General features: G+C 47.9%; 1 protein-coding gene across 4 annotated transcripts in view; it reads right to left on the reverse strand.

Moving 5' to 3' along the window:
- The window catches only part of TMEM114 (transmembrane protein 114), a 63,115-nt gene that overhangs the window by 23,054 nt on the left and 26,034 nt on the right, over positions 1-14,027 (reverse strand). The window contains exons 3-4 of one of the 4 annotated variants that reach the window (XM_005591202.3): positions 9,339-9,476; positions 6,438-6,952 (exon numbers count right to left, since the gene is read on the reverse strand). The exons of 1 other annotated variant lie outside the window; for it this stretch is intronic. In XM_005591202.3, coding sequence (XP_005591259.2) covers positions 6,720-6,952; positions 9,339-9,476 — 371 coding nt within the window. In that variant the 3' untranslated portion in view covers positions 6,438-6,719. Of the gene's footprint in view, positions 1-6,437; positions 6,953-9,338; positions 9,477-14,027 lie in introns of those variants that run through there. 2 more of the 4 variants (XM_074027717.1, XM_065537434.1) reach the window with 2 other exon arrangements.

A 14,027-nucleotide genomic window follows, 5' to 3' on the forward strand; every position in this document is an offset into this window, starting at 1 on the left:
AGTTTTCAGGGGGCCCTCACTATGTCTGGGATCCCCCATCAGTCCCAACATTCACCTGCAGGAGAAGGCACCAAAGTCAGCATTGGGGACTGAGGCTGGGTGTATTAGTCTGTTCTCACACTGCTGGTAAAGATGTACCTGAGACTGGGTAAATTATTAAGAAAAAGAGGTTGAATGGACTCACAGTCCTACATGGCTGGGAAGGCGTCACGATCATGGCAGAAGTTGAAAGGCACGTCTTATGTCGACACAGGCGAGAGAGAGAATGAGAGCCAAGCAAAAAGGGAAACTCTTAAAAAACCGTCAGGTTTTATGAGACTTATTCGCTACCACAAGAACAGTATGGGGGAAACTGCCCCCATGATTCAATTATCTCCCACAGGGTCCCTCCCACGACATGTGGGAATTCTGGGAGCTACAATTCAACATGAGATTTGGGTGGGGACACAGTCAAACCATATCACTGGGTTTACACTCTGCCCCTGTCTGTCCAGCCCTAGGGAGATTCCCCTTCCCTTACCTACAGCACAGGCTTGGGCAACACTTATTGAGCTAATTAATCAAGGCAAAATTAGGAGGAAGAGTTGCTGGTCTCTCAAAAGACTAGACAGCACATTATATTCATTGTACAACACACTCTTCCCTGCTACCTTCTCCCTATCTGCTTTATAGAACTTCTTACCAGGAAGTATACCCCACATTCCACCAGCCATGTTTACTGTGTGTCATACCCATGCACTCATACACACACATGCACAGGCCCTGGAATGTCAGCTTCAAAAGGCAGGTTTTGAGTCACTTTTGTTCACTGTTAAATCCTTGGTGTTTCAAACAGCACTGGTACATCAGGCATCAAATAAGTCACTGTTGAATGAATGAGTCAATGAACATATGAATGAACATATGAATGAATGAATAACTGTATGAACAAGTGAGTGAGCAAGTGATGAGTGAGGGAGTGAATGAGTGAGTGAATAAATGAATGAGTGAATAAATGAATTAGTAATGAGTGAGTGAGTGAATGAACGAGGAAGGAATTAGTGAGGGAATGAATGAATGAGGGAATGAGTGAGTGAATACTGAACGAGTGAAAGAGTAAATGACTGAATGAATGAGTGAGGGAATGAGTGAATGAAGGAGTGAATGAGTGAGTAAATGAGTGAGTGAGGGAAGGAGGGAATGAGTGAGTGAGGGAGGGAGGGAATGAGTAAATGAGTGAGGGAGGAAGGGAATGAGTGAATGAGTGAATGAGTAAATGAGTGAGTGACTGAATGAGTGAATGAATAAGAGAATGAATGAGTGAGTGAGTGAATGAGTGAGTGAAGGAGTGAATGAGTGAGGGAGGGAGGGAATGAGTGAGTGAATGAGGGAGGGAATGAGTAAATGAGTGAGTGAGTGAATGAGTGAGTAAATAAGTGAGGGAGGGAGGGAGGGAATGAGTGAATAAGTGAGTGAGTGAATGAATGAGTGAGGGAATGAGTGAGTGAGTGAATGAATGAGGGATGAATTAGTGAAGGAGTGAATGAGTGAGTGAGGGAATGAGTGAGTGAGGGAATGGGTGAGTGAATGAGTGAGGGAGTGAATGAGTGAGGGAGTGAATGAGTGAGTGAATGAGTAAATGAGTGACTGAGTGAATAAGTGAGTGAGTGAATGAGTGAGTAAGGGAGAGAATTAGTGAGTGAATGACTGAGTGTATGAGTGAGTGAGGGAGTGAGGGAGAGAATGAGTGAATGAATGAGTGAGGGAGTGAGTGAGGAATGAGTGAGGGAGGGAGGGAATGAGTCAGGGAATGAGTGAGTGATTGAGGGAGGGAATGAGTAAATGAGTGAGTGAGTGAATGAGTAAATGAGTGAGTGAGGGAGGGAGGGAGGGAGGGAATAAGTGAATGAGTGAATGAGTAAATGAGTGAGTGAGTGAATGAATGAATAAGGGAATGAATGAGTGAATGAGTGAGGGAGTGAATGAGTAAATGAATGACTGAGTGAATAAGTAAGTGAATGAGTGAGTGAGCAAATGGATAATGATAGATGGGTGGATGGATGCACGGTTGGAGGAGTGAATGGATTAATGGGAAAATGTATGAATAAACGAACGAATAAGTGAGTGAATGAATGAAGCATGGGACAGGTATAAGCGAGTGAACTTATGAATGAACAAAGACTGAATGTGTGCATGAATATATAAATAAGTGAAGAAATGAGTGAGTAAATGAATGGACGGGTAGATGACGAGTGAATAAATGAGTGAGTGAATAAATGAATGGATCTTCAGTGCCAGATAGAGCACCCCCTCTGAGAGAAAGAGAGCGGCCAGTTGTTTGCCAGGGGTTCCAGCCAGGTCTGGACCTGAGGGGAGAAATCCGGGCTGAGCCTCCCCAGCAAAGGGACAGGCACCCTAGCCCCTCTTCCTCCTCCTTTTTACCTTCTCATGAATATAAATCCCCTCCTCTAACCCCGTGGTTAGTCCAGCACACCTGGATCCGACCACACCTCCACCTGCTCCGAGTTCTTTCTCCTCTCATCTGGCCCTGGGAGGCCCCTCCCTGGACTTCCTGCATCCACTCCCACCCCTGCAGGCCGGTCCATTCACACAACAGACTTAAGGGTCTTACAGCAATGGTTCTCACCTCCCCTGCACAGCAGAATCACCTGGAGAACTTTGTGAACATAACAGTGCCCAGGTCTGCCCTCGAGTGTCTGATTGCATTTGGCTCCATTAGGGCCCAAGTGTTAGCAACTGGTTGTTTTTTTTAAATAAGACCCCCACGTGATGCTAATATAAAGCCAGGTTTGAGAACCACTGTCTCAAAGGCACATCGCTCTCAAGATAGAGTCCAAGTGGAACAGAAAAATAGAAGAGGAGAGGACAAGACAGGATGGAGCAGAACAGATCAGAACAAAATGGATCAGAATAGAACAGAACCAATCCAAATGGATTAGAATAGAGCAGGACAGATCAAAACAGAATGGATCGAGCCGGGCACGGTGGCTCACATCTGTAATCCCAGCACTTTGGGAGGCCGAGGTAGGTGGATCATGAGCTCAGGAGATTGAGACCATCCTGGCTAACATGGTGAAACCCCGTCTCTACTAAAAATACAAAAAATTAGCCAGGCGTGGTGCATGGTGGTGCGCACCTGTAGTCCCAGCTGCTCGGAGGGCTGAGGCAGGAGAATCACTTGAACCTGGGAGGTGGAGGTTGCAGTGAGCCGAGATTGCGCCACTGCACCCCAGCCTGGGTGACAGAGCTAGACTCAGTGTCAAAAAAAAAAAAAAGGGATCAGAATAGAACAGATCAGAATGGATCAGGATAGAACAGAACAGAACAGAACAGCATCCCAACCCCACTTAATCATCAGCGCCTCCTTACCACAGGCCATGGGCACCGCCCACTGCCTTCTCCCTTCCTGCCTCTACCTTCACCTCCTGTTTCTTTCCCTCAAACACAGAAGCTTCCTCCCACCTCAGGGCCTCTGCGTGTGCTGTCACCTGCCTGGTCTACAGTTTCACTAACTGCAGGTAGGTTCTTCATGCGGGTCTCAGTACAATGCCACCTCCTCCAAGAGGCCCTTTCTAATTGTCCTCCCTGCGGTTGCATTTCTCCCAGACACCTTTCATCCCATCACCCTGTTTTTTCTGTTTTGTTTTGTTTTTTGTTGTTTTTTGTTTTTTGTTTTTTTTGAGACAGAGTCTTGCTCTGTCGCCCAGACTGGAGTGAGTGCAGTGGTGCAATCTTGGCTCACTGTAACCTCCGCTTCCTGGGTTCAAGTGATTCTCCCGCCTCAGCCTCCCGAGTAGCTGGGATTACAGGCGCGTGCTACCACACCCGGCAATTTATTTTTTATTTTTTATTTTTTTTTATTTTTAGTAGAGACGGGGTTTCACCATGTTGGCCAGGCTAGTTTCGAACTCCTGACCTCAGGTGACCTGCCTGCCTTGGCCTCCCAAAGTGCTGGGATCACAGGTGTGAGCCATGGCACCCAGCCTCATCGCCCTGTTTTGTTTTCTTCATAACACTAATCACTGTCTGAATCTCTCAGATAGATTATTGGTTCATATGTTTATCGTCTGTTCCCATGTGAGCTAGGAAGGGTGGAGATCTTCTTGGCCACCCCCATTCATGTGTCGCCAGGCCCTGGAACAGTCTCTGACACATAGTAGGTATCTGGCAGGCATTTATGGAATGCATGAATGGATGGGGGAATGAATGAGATTCTTTGACGTTGTCAGATCCTGGAGTGCACATGTTTTGGTTTGTTATTGTTCATTGTTGCTCGCTTAGCAGAGTGTCTCAGCATGTCCCGAGGTGGACATGTGGGACCAGATGTCCTGAGCATCGTAGGACATTGAGAAGCATCCCTGGCCTCTTCCCACTGGAGATGCCAGTAATACTACTCCCCACACGCACTAAGAACAACCAAAACTGTCTCCAAACATTGCCAAATGTCAGGTGGGGGAGAGAATCGCCCCAGCTGAGGACCCTGGCGCTGCAGTATTTAATCCAGCACCTGGGCGCTAGGAGTGCTGAACACGTGTTTTTTGAATTTGGGAATCAAATCTTGCCTCTGGAGCAGTTCCATAATATGACCAGCAGATGGAAGCAGAGACCGCCCTTTCTGTAGCATGGTTGCCCTCACTTTGCAAAAAGTTTCTCAGCCTAGCAACTGATTTTCCAATAGCGCTTATTTAGCCCCATGGGGCCATGTGAGCAAGCCACTCATTTGCGCCTTTCCAGATGAGACAAGGATGTCGAAGCAACGTCCTGAACCCAGGAGCAGACAGCCAGTAAAGAAGTGCAGGCGTTGGTGGGACTCCAGGGAGGACCATCTTGGGATCAGGCAGTTCTGAATTTTACTCCCAGTTGCATCCCTTTCTCTCCTTAACCCCTTAGTCCAGCTATGTTAACCTGCTGGTGCCTCAGTTTCCTCATCTGTACCCTGCTTTGCTTATCTCCTAGTCCTCATCCCGGGCTACATATTTCATATACCTCTCTCTCCTCAATCATGTGGCACCCCAGACAGCAAGGGCTGGGTCTGGAGGAGTCACTGCCCCCTAGTTGCTGGTGTGTACCGGCCTTCCTTTGGGTGTTTGTTGAATGACTGACTGACCGACTGGCACTGAGAAAAGCACAGGTGCATAGAAAGTACTCAGTGTGTGTCAGCTATGATGATGACAATGCTGATGTCATGGTGATGATGATGTCATGATGAAGATGATGATGTCATATTGTTGATAATGGTGTTGTCATATTTTAATCCACATCAGTATTCCCCAAACCGTCAGCACCTCCCAGAGTTTCCCAAGCCAAAGGCTCCCTGGGCCCTTCCCTACATCTCATGACTTGGAATCTTACAGGAACAGAATCTCAGCCATGGTTTTGGGTTAGAATAGCCTGGAGAGCTCTTAAAAAACACTGATGGCTGGACACCATCCCTAGAGAATATCAGATCAAGGATGTAGCCAGAGCAGCAGGATTTTGGGAATCACCCAGGTGATTCTAAGAGCAGCAAGGTGACAACCCTTCTCTGTCACTTAACAAACACCCCACCTCAGCATTTATGCAAAGTGTGGCTCTGGGCCAGAAGCCTCAGTGTCGCCTGGAAGCTAGTTAGAAATGTGAGTTCCTGCTGGGCGCAGTGGCTCACGCCTGTAATCCCAACAGTTTGGGAGGCTGAGGTGGGCGGATCACAAGGTCAGAAAAATCGAGACCATCCTGGCTAACACGGTGAAACCCCGTCTCTACTAAAAATACAAAAAATTAGCCGGACGTGGTGGCAGGCGCCTGTAGTCCCAGCTACTCCAGGAGGCTGAGGCAGGAGAATGGCATGAACCCGGGAGGCGGAGCTTGCAGTGAGCCGAGATTGTGCCGCTGCACTCCAGCCTGGGTGACAGAGCAAGACTCCATCTCAAAAACAAAAAAAAAAAAAGAAAGAAAGAAATGTGAGTTCCTGGGCTTCACCCAGTCCTCCTGGCTCAGACACCCTGGGGGTGGCATCAGCCCGTGAGTACCAACAAGCCCATAGAGTCTCAGGCACGCTAAATGGGAGCAGCACTGCCCCAGAGGACCTGGAGGTGGCGCCCATTCCCAGGGGCAGAACACCAGGATGAAAGGACGATTGGATTTTTCTGGGGAAGGACGGAAAAGGTATGATTAGTCTTGAAGAGCGCTCTATCAATTGGCCAGCCTCTTGGGAGTCTTGCAGCTTCATATTGCAGACCTAACCCGACCCTGCAGAAAGCCAATGTCATGCCAGAGTTATTTTAGAGCAAAAGGAACTCCAGGCCAAAGCTCCCCAGAGAGAGCTCAATGCACTACAGGGCCCAGGAGGTAGGGCACCCTTTCCCTTTCTCAGGTCCACCAAGGAGCTGATCCAAGGGACATGGGTGAGAAGGAAATGAAGTCGGAGGGGGCGCAAGGACTTTGCAATCTGTGAAACTCTGTGTGTGATTAAAGCATCGTTTTTATTTCTTGTAAAGAGGTTTGGCACTCCCTCAGGCTCCTCCAGGCCACACGGACACACACGGACACACACGGACATGAGCACACAGGCACTAGGATAACAGCCAGGCCCCGAGCTTAGTCCGTGGGGACTTGTGGGGGACGGGGGGGTGTCTGGCCTCCCCAAGTGGCCTTTGAGGAAAAGGAGGCCGCAGCCCATGAAGCTCCATGAAGCTCCGGGACCAAACCCCTTCCTCCCCTTCATGACCCAGCGCCCAGGCTCATATGGCCTGGTCCTGCCTCCGTCTCAGGCTGAGCTCACGGGCTGCTGCCAGGAAGGCCCCCCCAGTGAGCAGCTCCGCGATGAAGCTGATCCAACCCAGGGCCAGGGACCAGCCGAAGTGGATGTCCACCTGGTCCAGGAGGGCCTTCTCCTCCAGGAGACACAGCGCCTCCCGGAAGGCGGCAGCTGAATATGCTATGTAGACGCTGATCCCAGCGAGGGTCACCATGGCTGCAGGGAGGGCAAAGGGAGAGCAGATCAACCCCCACCCCGCCCTAGCACTCCCCTCCTCCTCCTCGCCCTGCCCAGCCACGCTGCCCGATGTCCAGCGTCCTCGTTCCTTCCTGCCACAGGACCTTTGCTCCTGCTGGTCTCCCCACTAGATGCACTCACTCCTGCTTCTCTGCCTGTCACGGACAACTCCTACCCTCCCCGCACATCGCAGCTCAGGCTTCAATTCCTGGACTTGCCTGAGCAGTGATTCCACAGCACATACAGCTGCCCATCACTGCCCAGGTCACAATTGCAACTTTGCATTCGTTTGTGTCTTTTTTTTTTTTTTTTTTTTTTTTTTTTTGAGACAGAGTCTTGCTTTGTCGCCCAGTGCGGTGGTGCAGTGGTGCAATCTCAGCTTGCTGCGCTGCAACCTCCGCCTCACAGGTTCAAGCTATTCTCCTGTCTCAGCCTCCTGAGTAGCTGGGACTACAGGTGCTGCCACCACGCCTGGCTAATTTTTGTATTTTCAGTAGGGACAGGGTTTCATGATATTGGCCAGGCTGGTCTCAAACTCCTGACCTCAAGTGATCTGCCTGTCTCAGCCTCCCAAAGTGCTGGGATTGCAGTAGTGTTCGTGTAATTATTTAACTAACATCTGTCTCCCATGAGTTTCCAGAGGGCAGACATGCTCGTGTTGGTTTTGCTCATTTTCAATTCCCCAGCACCTAGAATGGTGCCTGGCCCATGGTGGTTTTCCACAGATATTAGATTTGAGCCACATGGTCCAGTACAATAGCTACTGGCCAGTTACACATGGCTATTTAAATTTAATTAATTTAAATAAAGTTAACAGCTCAGTCCCCCATCAGCACTCGCTGCCCTGGCCTGGTTTGCAGCTCCCGATGCTCGGCATGGACTAGGGAACTTCTCCACCATCACAGAAACTTCTACCAGTCAGTGCTGGTTTTGAGAATTTGTCATTGGGTGAACTATGAATGCTAGTATTAATAATAATAGTGAGTGGTAAGAGGAAATGAGAGCTTTGCAATATTTTCACCTCCAGACATCCGTTTTGCTTTTTTCCCTCTGTGGATTCCAAGGGTGCATGTCATCACTGCTTTTTTTTCTTTTTTTAAGGAACATTTCAAATACACAGGGATACAGGGAGCCTTAAGGCAGCCAGCCATGTGCCAGGTCCCACTTTTTCTTTTTTTTTTTTTTTTTTTGAGATGGAGTCTCACTGTCACCCAGGCTGGAGTGCAGTGGCATGATCTCGGCTCACTGCAAACTCCATCTCCCAGGTTGACACCATTATCCTGCCTCAGCCTCCCGAGTAGCTGGGACTACAGGCACCCACCACCATACCCAGCTAATTTTTTATATTTTTAGTAGAGACGGGGTTTCACCGTGTTAGCCAGGATGGTTTCGATCTCCTGACCTCATGATCCACCCACCTCGGCCACCCAAAGTGCTGGGATTACAGGCGTGAGCCACCGTGCCCGGCCAAGGTCCCATTTTTCAAAACCTCTGGTCCACTGAACCAACCAATGGTGCGAACCTAGCCAATGTCTGTCCACCTGTTGTTTTGTTTCATCTTGTTTTCGTGTGTGCTGCTATTTACTTGACAAGTAGAAATTGTATGTATTTATGGTGCACGGCACAAGGGTTTGATACGCATGTGCACACTGTGGAATGGCTCAGTCAAGCTATTCAACACAGGCACGGCCTCACATACTTAGCATTTCTTTTGTGTGTGGTGAGAACTAAAATCTACTCTCAGCGATTTTCAAGAACACAATAGGCTGTTGTTAACGTGATGTGACCGTGATGCCCAATAGATCACTGGACTTCCTCCTTTTGAACTGAAATTGTGTGCTCTTTGACCAACATCTCCCCCCGCTCCCCTGCCCCACCAGCCTGTTCCATTCTCTGCTTCTGTGAATTTGACTCTTCCGGATTCTACATAGAAAGGAGACCATGGGGTGTTTGTCTTTCTGAGCCTGGTCCGGCCCGTTTTTCAGTCAATCAAAGCAGTATCGATCAGAACGGCTGATCAGCAGGGGAGCCTGACGGTGGCTGGAACGAGGGTCTCTTGCCAGCTCACAGCCCTAAAGCTTGAAGCCATCAAGAGTTCGGGCAAAGGTAATATACGCGGCTTCTTTGGTGAAACAATAAAAGCGATTCTTGGAAGCTGCTCCCTCTGCACTGCTCCTGTCTTGGAACCAGAGACGAAGTGATTCTGGACTGGAAACCACTCATCTCTTCCAGCTGATATCCCAGAAGGGGAAAATGAACCCCACGAGGTCCTGGGATCCCCCTCCTTTGCTGAGGGTTCATACACAGTAGCCACCGCCCAACCCCCAGACCACAAGCCAGAGCACCAGGCAGGGTGGGCACCTACCTCCAAAGAGGAAGAGAGTTCCAGTGAGCAGAAGGAGGAGGTAGGCTCGGAGAAGGAAGCTCAGAAACCCTGTCATCCCCCCAAAAACCATCAGGATCAGGCTGAGCGGCAGCAGAATCACAAACGTCCCATGCATGGCTTAGAAGAGATAGAGAGGATACCAGGCAGAGGAGAGTTACTAACATCCTTCATTCAATCAACAAACACTTTCCAAGCACCTACTAGAGCTGGGAAAAATCCACACTGTGACTGCCCCTGTGACTATTACTTCTACTGTTTCTCATGATGATGATGACCATGGCAACAGTGGTTGAGGCACGTCGTGTGCAAGGCTGTGTGCTTTGTTGTTGTTTTTGTTGTTGTTTGTTATTGTTTGTTTTGTTTTTGAGACAGGGTCTTGCTCTGTCACCCAGGCTGGAGTACAATGGCATGACCATGGCTCACTGCAGCCTCAACCTCCTGGGCTTAAGGGAACCTTTCACCTCAGCTGCCCGAGTAGCTGGGACTGCAGGTGTGCACCACCACACCCGGCTAATTTTTTGATTTTTGGTAAAGATGAGGTCTTGATATGTCGCCCAGACTGGTCTCAAACTCCTGGGCTCAAGCGATCCTCCTACCTTGGCCTCCCAAAGTGCTGGCATGACAGGTGTGAGCCACTGTGCCTGGCCAGAGCTGGTTTCTAACAAGAGGGGAGCCACAGTGCAGATGCTCACACACATCATTAATTATTCATTACAAGAGCTGGGTGTAGGGAGTACTTGGGATTGGGGGATGGCTGGCAGTGGTTTGTGCTTGGCTCTGCCTCCACAGCCATGGGACCTTAAGAGATCTAAAAGCCACTGTGGTCTTTAGCATGGCATCTGGGGACAGTACTTGCTGATCATTTAGAAGTTACCCTTCTCCCAAGGATAAGGATCCTTCACTGACCAGAGTGCCCGCCCGGTTCTCTACAAGAACATATTTGTCGCCACAAGGAGGAGCCTCGTGCAAGCTTTTTGGGTTGGGTTTTGTTTTGTTTAAAGTTTTTGCCAGCACCTTGATTGCATCATGCCAGCTTTTTGGATGGGATGGGGGAGCAGGGACTCTGTGGATGAAGGGCTTTGAGCATTGAGAGAACTAAAGGGGACACTGTTATTCTCAGGGCATGAAGACCACATGATGTGTGGGATAACCAAAGTGAAGGGGGAGATGCTGCCCCTGGATTGCAAAGCCGAACGGATCCACCTGGAGAACAGTCCTGCATTGAATGTATTTCTCTTGCCTCCTCTTTAATAAGATCTGGGACCAACTCTAGAGAACTCCCAAGCCCAAACGGTCAAAGACAAATATTAATATAATCTATAAAATCAGCAAGTAGAAAAGAATGAATGACATGAAAGTCAAGACCCATGGTGGGGGCTGAATGGAGGAAGAGCAAGAGGAAAGGAGGAAGTCTAAGGTTTCAGGGTCTATACCTCTGCCACTACTTTGGCTCTGAGCTTCCCAGCAGCGAAAGAAAAAAGGGAAACAAGTGCAAAGTTATATTTTTTATCCATCTTTCATTTACCAAATGTGTACTGGGTGTTTATTATGAGCTGGATGCCAAGCATCTTTAAATCCTTTTGGCAATAGGATAGGTATGAAAATAAATACTTTCTTCTCATCCTTCAGTATGAAAATAAATACTTTCTTCTCATCCTTTAGTACAGGCTAAGCATCGTTTGTTCCGGGAAGTCTTTCCTTACTCTGTATTCACCACTGTCCATCCAGTCAAGTGCCCTTCCTCTGTGCCCCCTCAGTACCCCATAGGGACAGGCATTTATTACCTAGTATTGAGGGCATCTGAGTCACTTTTATGTCTCACCTGACAGGACATGAGTTCCTTGGCAAGGAGGATCTTATTTGATCTTATTTCCTTGTGCACAATTGTGTCCCTGAGTTTCTAGCAGAGGTTCTGTCCTGGGACATGGTAAGTGCTGAAGAGATGTGTGTTGACCAATGTATTGAATGAATGAGTGAGTGAATGAGTGAATTTTGAGCTAGACAGTGTGGCTCTCAGGCAGGAAAAATATGGCAGTTTCTAGGCAATATGAAAAAAACTGAGGAAGCCTAAGAGATGACCTCATGGCGATGAAAAATATAGACTTCAGAGCCAGATTATTTGCATTCGAATTCAGGCTGACTGTAGGGTCCTAGGCATGTCACGTAATTACTCAGAACCTCCATTTCCACTTCTTATGAAATGGAGGTAAAAGTATACGGCTCACAGAATTATCATGAGAATAATACTTGTAAAGACCACAGGGCAACATGGGGCGATGTAGTAAGATGTGTAGTCTTGTGTCCCATAGAGCAGGCACTAAATAAATCATAACTCTACCAATAATAAAGATGATGAGAATAATAATTTGGTCTGTGACCTCCACTGTGACCAAATCATTTTGTCTTCAGTCCCTCAAGTGGCACTAACTTTGGTGAGTCAAGAAAACAAGACTGAACTTCCTCCCAGGGCTGTCCTGGGATGAAATGTGATTACAGGGGATGAGACCTATGGTCTTTCTTCCTTTCTTTCTTTCTTTTTCAGGGAAAAATCTTGGGCAGGGAAGTACTACATTTCATGCAAAAACCTAGTCCTTTAAAATCCATCCCCCGCACACCATCGTCTCAGACTGTGGCCAAGAAAGGAAATCATTTCTCATTCAGAAATTAATGAGGTTTCCCAGAGCTGATGCAGCCGGGGCGGCCCCATGTGAGTTCCGCAGTCATGCTGCAAGCTGCCTTGATGTCCACATTCAATTAAATGTCTGGGTAAGAACAAGTTACCCAGGAAAGACTTGTAAAATCTCCTGCTGAAATTTGGTTTAGCTTTCTTTGTGTGTGTGCCCTATTCTTCGCTATGTTTTTTTTCCCCAGGATTGTGGTTTTAGAACATAATATTGATTCCAAGTTCTGTTCTACTTGCAAATGTTCCCATCGCTAGCCACATCTCTGAATGCGCCTGGGGAAGATATTCCCCTTTGGAATGTGAATATGATAAAAATAATCATCATCACCAATTTTGTGGGGGCTGGGTTATTTGGGACATGGTGGATATGTAGTTTCAGAGTGAGGGGTTACAGTCAAAAGACCACTGAATAAGAGTCTGTGCCATACAAGCTGTGTGACTTTGGACAAATGACTGGACCACTCTAAGCCTCGTCGGCAAAACAAGAGTAAAAATACTTGCCCACTGATCTCCTACAACTTATTAAAGTCAGCAAACATATTAAGAGTGTCTGCTGTGAGTCTAGCTCCACACTGAGCACTGAAGACAAATAAGTCACAGATAGTTCCTCTCTTACAGGCACGTTGATGGGAGTACCTGTATGATTGACCATCCAAACCACACTTTTGAGAATCAAACAATCATCAACGGTATTAAATTATCTACCATGACCATAGGTGTCTACAGGGACCAGGCAGGATAAACCAGGACAACTGGTCACCCCACTTCTCCGTTTATTGTTTCAGTAAGCACTGATGCAACACCTGCCACCTATGCTCACCAGGGTTTCAATGTCAGCACTATCACTTCTAGCTGAGGGGCTGCAGGCAAGTTACTTTATAACTTTCAAGCCTCAGTTTTCTCATCAACTAAATGGGAATACTAAGAGTATGCACTTCACACGATTGTGTACTGAGGATGAGATAAAATGGACAAACTTCTTAGAATAGTACTTGTCACATCATAAACCTAATAAAAGTGTTAATTGTTATTCTCAGCTTGATATTGGGCTATCTAAATGAAATAACGTGCGTGAAATCTTGCACACCTTTTGGTAATATGGAAAACCTGTTAAAACCAAACACAGATCTAAGGTCATGAGCCCTGATTCCCGTTCATCAACAAGCCTCTAATGAACCCCTGTGATGGAGAGAAAGAAAGAAACAGTTTCCAGGCCGGGCACGGTGGCTCATGCCTGTAATCCCAGCACTTTGGGAGGCCGAGCCGGGTGGATCACAAGGTCAGGAGTTCAAGACTACCCTGGCTAACACGGTGAAACCCCGTCTCTACTAAAAAATAAAAATAAATAAATAAAAATAAAAATAAAGAAACAGTTTCCAGCTTCTGGGAACTGGCGTGGCGCTCGTAGCTAGACTGCGGTATTCTGCTGGATATAATATCGTAGAACTCCGACATCAGATGAGGTCATCTGAGACCACAACACAATGAGGCCCAGCAAGGGCACTCCACAGGCTGCCTAAGCAGAGGTGAAAACAAGGTCTGTGCCACCCACAGAATATCCACACCTCCTTCTCCCAGCTGATATGAGTGTCCCTCCTTGCTCAACACAGCTAGTCTGCCTCCCTGTAGATAAGATTGAGATATTCAGTCACAGAATTGTCTCCGCTTCCTGATATTACCCAGTCCAGAGCAAACCTCCAACTCCTCAGACCCTCCAAAGCCACCCGATCAAAGCCCGAATCCCCTAAGTCCTTCCTAGCAACCTCTTACTGAGACACCCCACGGCTCCCCATGGTGTGTGTTCTCCTTTGCTGCAATAAGTAATCAACCCCAACTTGAACTGCAGGGGTGTCCCCAGTGGTCTCTGGCTGGAGGGCATTGGCAGGGGCCAGGGGCTCTCCCGGGCACTGGCGAGCGGGGAGGATATGATGGAGCAGGACAGAGGTGGCAGGAATCAAAGGCCAGCAGGACCTGGATAATGTCTT

The sequence above is a fragment of the Macaca fascicularis genome, chromosome 20 (genome assembly GCF_037993035.2).
Source record: "Macaca fascicularis isolate 582-1 chromosome 20, T2T-MFA8v1.1".
Classification (NCBI taxonomy): domain Eukaryota; kingdom Metazoa; phylum Chordata; class Mammalia; order Primates; family Cercopithecidae; genus Macaca; species Macaca fascicularis.